This window comes from Lytechinus variegatus, chromosome 3, assembly GCF_018143015.1.
Source record: "Lytechinus variegatus isolate NC3 chromosome 3, Lvar_3.0, whole genome shotgun sequence".
Taxonomy (NCBI): domain Eukaryota; kingdom Metazoa; phylum Echinodermata; class Echinoidea; order Temnopleuroida; family Toxopneustidae; genus Lytechinus; species Lytechinus variegatus.
The window spans coordinates 27826364-27832514 of NC_054742.1; the positions used below are offsets into that span (position 1 = coordinate 27826364).

General features: G+C 39.4%; 1 protein-coding gene across 1 annotated transcript in view; it reads left to right on the forward strand.

The window, feature by feature from the left end:
- Positions 1–4826, forward strand: part of LOC121410679 — a 34561-nt gene extending 29735 nt beyond the window's left edge. Inside the window, 7 exon segments of the mRNA XM_041602920.1 lie at positions 148–573; positions 804–1076; positions 1079–1222; positions 2158–2604; positions 2726–3154; positions 3353–3781; positions 4330–4826. Of these exon segments, the coding sequence (XP_041458854.1) occupies positions 148–573; positions 804–1076; positions 1079–1222; positions 2158–2604; positions 2726–3154; positions 3353–3781; positions 4330–4808 (2627 nt within the window). The 3' untranslated portion in view covers positions 4809–4826.
- Positions 4827–6151: the final 1325 nt, after the last annotated feature.

Consider the following 6151-nt stretch of genomic DNA (forward strand, 5'->3'; position numbering starts at 1 on the left):
TTTTGTGCAAGATGAATATATGTCATTTTTTCTCAAAATAATTCAATACATATTTACTCTGGGTTACATCAACCTGAACATCGATATCTTATGACAAAATTCTGTGTAATCATACTTTTTCTTTCATGGTTTCTCCTTCGTTTACAGGGGCCGTTTTCACAGACTTGGAAGCTGATCTTGGAAACCAGATCATCTATGAAAATAAGAGGAATCCTCTTAGTGTTGACCTCTCTGGTATCACCCATGACGATTCCACCAATGTCCGAGGAGACCAGCTATGGAAGGTTGGTGTCTATGGCAGCAGGAGAGCAGATGGCTCTGGTCCTAAGGCTGGCCTCAACGAGCAAATCCTGGATCCCTCTGAAGCAGGCACTACTCTGTTGGATGACCAGAACCTTGACATGAACAGCGTCACCTTTGACTTTGACATGACTGGCATTCGCTGTGAGGATGCTGAATGGGTCTGCTTTGATCTTGACAAGAACAACAGGGCTAGTGTAAACTACGTATTCGAGGCTCGCCCAGATGAATCGGTAATCACTGAGTGTATTGACATGAGGGACCGTTGCAAAGGTGAGTGAAATCTCTTGTGTCGTTAGTTTAAAGTTGAAGCCATTCACGGTCCTTTTTATGATGTATCTATATATTACAATATTGTATGCTTGAAATCTTGGAGAAATGAATACTATTTAATGAATCACACTTAAATTATTTTCTATTTGGGTCTAGCCAAAGAAGAATATAAATGCTTGATCATTGTTTTTTTTACTGTAACAAATGCTTAATTTCTGTATTCCTAATAGGTGTCACTGCTATTGATATTGACTGGAATTATGAAATTGGTGATGCTCCATTTGGTCAGCCATCTCCTCTTACCCTCGACACCAACATCAACTTTGACCCAGAGAGTCCAGATGTCAATGGACAAGGCTTATGGCAGCTTGGCGTATTCGCCGCTACCCGTCCAAATGGTGATGGCCCTCGTAGGGACGAAATTACACAGACCCTAGACCCCTTCAATGAAGCTCGACCTCTTGAAGAAGGTGGACCTCTTGAATTTGACAACATTGTTACCAACTTCCAATCGATGAGCTTGGCTGTGATGACTACCGTTTCTTATGTGTGGAATTCAAGCAAGGTGTCAACCCTGCCCCAGGCTTCAAATTCGAGACCCAAGCTGGAACTGATTCAATCATATCTTGCAGGGAGCAACCATGTAGAGGTAACGTCTAGAGAGAGTGAAGATCCTTCAACCTCTCTATTACTCTCACTCTCAATCTTAATACTATCATATTTGTCACTATCATCACACTTGTCATTCTGTGTACCATCATCATAGCATGACTATCAATCTCTCACCCTTTTGAGTACTTGGCCACCAGCATAGTTTGCCCTGAGGCAAAGATGTTGGTGAAAATATATAAATATTTTTTTCGTAAATAGGAACCTGCTAGGGCATATTTGATAACCCCCTTTTCCCTTACAGGTTTAGATAACTAAGGATATCGTTAGGTAGACCATGGAGAGGTGATAGCGATCTTACCCCTTCGGGAAAAACCCTGATACAGGAGCAAGATGCTGGCAGTGGAGAAACAAGAGTGGTATTTGGTCATGTTTGCTGAAAGAAATCATATTGATTCTTTTAATATTGCATGGTCAATCCTTCCTTTCCTTCTGATCTCTCTTGTTCTCCAGCCAAGCATGAACTTGTCTCTTCAATTTCTATTGCTATTCAAAATCTTTTGACAAAATGGTCTTGATAAGGCCTTCTTTACAATCTTGCTCTTTATGCTCACTTGTCTTTCAACCTGTTAATTCTTTTAACAAAATCTACAAACTTGAAATTTTTATGATTTTTGTAACTCACTAGTTTCTCTTCCAACTGTTAATGTTCCTCACTTTAATTCGCGTCTACTCTAAGCGCATGAACGACTCTTTCCTTTTGAGGATATTTTGGCCTTTTCTTTGGGACAAGAATAATAATAGCGTTGTAGTTGATTTCTTTTTACTGCATGGCTATTTAGATGGCATGGACAATACAGTTTGATGAAAAAGGGAAACAAATTTCTTTCTTGCATGAGCTGCAAGATTTCACAGTCTGTCTGAATGTGGAATCAATTTTGCATGTGCAAATCAAATCTTTTCCTGTTACCACAGGTGTCGAGGTTGAAGATCTTACATCCACCCCCACTGATACACCCTCTGACCTGATACTCTATGAAGGCAAGGCAACCAATCCTATCCAGTACGAGTCTGTTGCAACTACAACCCCTGATTCAGGTGTGGTACGTGGTGTGGACCTGTGGACCCTCAGCCAGTGGGGTAGTGAGCGTGCCAATGGTAATGGACCCCAGAATAACTTCCAGGAGCAAGTTCTCTCTGGCTATCATGCTTCTCTTCCTGTCCTGACTGCTGGTGACACTCTAGATTTTGTGCCTCTTGCCACCAATTTTGATATGACAGGCCTTCGTTGTCCGCAGGTCAAATACATCTGTAATGAGCTCAGCAAAAACCCAGTTTCCAGACCTGACTTTGAGTTTACTGCCGTTCCTGATGAATCTGTACTCAGGAGTTGCTTTGAGGTGCCTGATGGAGCTTGCAAAGGTAAGCATCTTAAAGTCTTCTTCATTTTCAGTTTTGGTCCAAAGTAGCAAAACCTTTTTTGTATTTCCAAACTAAACTTGTTGCATCTGTGACGTTTACACTGTTATGAATCTGTTTGCAGGTGTTGTTTTCACCGACCTGGATTGGGACATGACCCATGGACGAGTTTCCCCAGATAGTCCTGATGATGTGCGCTTCAATGTTGATGTCAGCACACTGCCTGAGAGTGGTGCAGCAGATGGAGATGGTCTTTGGCGTATTGGTGTGTTTGGAGCCCAGAACCCACAGGGAACAGGTCCTCGTCTTGATTACAAGCGTCAGATCTTGACCCGTAGCCAGTCCTCAACCCCAGCTGAGGGAGAAGGCATGCCCCTTGAGTTGAATCGTCTGGAGACTGAATTTGATCTGTCACAGCTTGGATGTGATTCTGAGTACCGCTGGCTCTGTCTAGAGTTCGCCAAGGGTCTACGTGCCAGCCCAGACTTCGAATTTGAGATCAATGGAGGTGGTGATGTTATCATCAGCTGTAAGGAGCAGCCTTGCCGAAGACGTAAGAGAAATATATCTATAAAATTTCAATCTATTTTATTCATCAATGACTTGAATCATTGAAGAAATTATATTGTTCTTTTTTGTGATCTATACTGAATGCATACTTTTAGTTTGATGTAATTCACTTTTGATATGATTGAACCGAAAAAATTGAGATTTTGATCCATATCTTCAAACATGATCTTATTTTCTATAGCTGTTATGATCAATGATGTCGTAACTGATCCACTTGGCAATAATCGTGTGAATGAGGGCACCAGAAACAACCGAATCTTGTACGAAATGACAGCCATAGCTGATCCTTCTAGTGGAAAGGCCCAAGGTCAGGGACTTTGGGACGTTACAACATATGGTAGCACCTTCCCTGATGGCCGTGGTATGCGATACAACCCACAAACTGCATATGTCTTCACCCAGTACCAGAAAGACAAATCTGCATTCCCTGGTGAGAACATCCGTTATGGAGCTGTGGACACCAACATGGATATGACAGGCTTGACTTGCAACGAAGTAAGGTACTTCTGTACTGAGCTTCGCAAGGGAGAAAGACCCAGGCCAGACTTTGTATTGGTTGCCAACCCCACTGAAGATGTCTTGACTTCTTGCTTTGAGATGAACTGTGAAGGTATAGTATTCTTTTCATTCAGTATGACTATCATTGTGAGACTTTCAAGTTTACAGTCTATATCCAAGTTCGCATTTGGAAATGTATTCCATAAACAAGGCTTATTTTCTATGTTATTGTGTTTTAATAAACTACCAAATTCACAGAGCCTGGCAATTATGGATTGAAATGAGCCTTTCAAAAGAGAATTAACAATTATCTTAACTCCTATTGAAATGTACTGTCTGAACTTCTGAATAGACCTGACTATTCATATGTAACAGGTCTTTCTGAATAGACATCCCATCTACTCCTAATACCCTGGGTACTTCCAACTTCCTGTCTATTGTTTAAGTATCCTGCTGTACTATTCTTTTATTGCACACTAAGTTGTGTAAGATAATAGAATCGAAAGGATTGAATAAATTGACTTATTGATTTTCCCACTAGTAGGCCAGTCATGTTTGTTAATGTACCTTATAGATTGTATAAAGCTGATATAAAATGAAATTAAAATTAAAGTCACTATAGAATGGTTACTTAATTGATTATTATTATTTATCATGCAGGAGTTTTGATTGATAACACCCGACTGATTCTCAACTCTGACCCTGAATTGTCTGATGGACCCAATGATCTATCATTCGACTTTACTGTGAACTCCAACCCTACTGGAGGAGATGCAAATGGTAATAATCTCTGGCGTCTTGAGACCTATACTTCCACCAACAACGATGGCTCTGGTAGGCGTGACATTCTGCGTACTCAGACGCTGGATCCTGCCGATGCTAGCACTGACATGGGTGCTGGAGATACAATGACCTTCCGTAACCTAGATGCCCTTGTTGATTCTGCTGATATCAACTGCGATGAAGACTACTATATCTGTGCCAGTCTTTACAAGCACGTTGCAGCCTCTTCAGATTTTTCAATGAGAGCCACCAGAGAGGGTGCCCTTACTGATTGTAGATTTATTCGTTGTGCCAAGGCTCGTAAGTCAAAAGCTATCATTCTTTCTCAGACAAAACACATTGACTTTTTTCTTTAATAGTATGTGATTTATTTTCTTTCCTTTTTAGAAGAAGAAAGAAGAAAAAAAAATGTTATTTATGAAAAAAGAATCATATTACAATCATTTTATTTGCATGTGTTGTCAACTTGACATGCTGTGAAAGGTGTGGGATTTTGTAGGTAGAACAATTTTTAAGCACAATCTGTTGATAGTGTCAAAAAAAAAAAAAAAAAACCCAAAAACCAAAATGAAAAACAACACCTGCATTCCAACTTAATCAGCGTTAAATTCAATTGACAATGTAAATTGAAGCCCAGCTTTATGGACTTCTTGTGGAATACCACTGATTCAAACTCTTAATACCTTTCTCTTTCATGAACAAGGAGGGTAGACTAGTATATATTCCCATACAGAGCGGTATTGATCATGGATGATGTACATTAATGGAGAGGGAATGGATTAAAATTTTCATTTTATTTAGAAGATCATATTCAGTGGATACTTGAAGATGATAATTTTTTTTTTACCTAAACCTTGTTTTATTAATGGAGATTTGTTACTTTTTCTCCCTCTCTAATATGCATGAGACCTGTTGCACGAATCCTCCCCTTTTTGTCCTGTGGTTTGTGATGATGTCTGTTACCTCGATTAATATAAATCTACCTTGCATGTTTGAGAATCCCTTGTTTTGTCCTTTTTATTTTGATTTGAGGAGAATATATGTAGCTTGCATTTCAGATTCAGGAGAGAGTAAGTATGAAAAATAAACATAAGCATCTGCCCCAATATATAAATATAAATTTGAATGAAAGAATGCATTATATTGTAGTTGCTGTGGATTAACTTATGCTTTCTCTAAGCATTAGATATCCAAATTACCAGTTATGGTTGATGCAAATGAAAGGGGCAGTTTTGGGGTGCTCATGGCTGTTCTCATATAAATCAGTAATTCACCTCATATTTTGCTTTCATTGTTACTATAATTATGTACCTCATTGTTATACAATGCAAAATGCAATGAGCATATATGAATTTGCATTTCTTGAGGGCAGTAGCAATACATTAGAGTGCAGTTTATTTCACTTTGCAGCAGTGAAATGTAAGTGAGGTGCGTTACTGTTTTGTATGGGAGCGAGCCCTAAAACATTGGTAATTTCTAATATATTTATACGTATGTATTTTTCTTTTCAAATCGCCTCCTGCTTCTGAATCTCTGTGCCACTTTCACCCCTCCAGCTCCCAACCTGCGGTTATGTAAAAAATGTTTTGTGTAATGCGTTTATGTCTCAACGTTGGTGACCAAGTAGGCGTGCTAATCATCCACCTCCATTGATTCCTATTCACAATCTGAAAAGAATCATGAAATTGTTTATTTTATG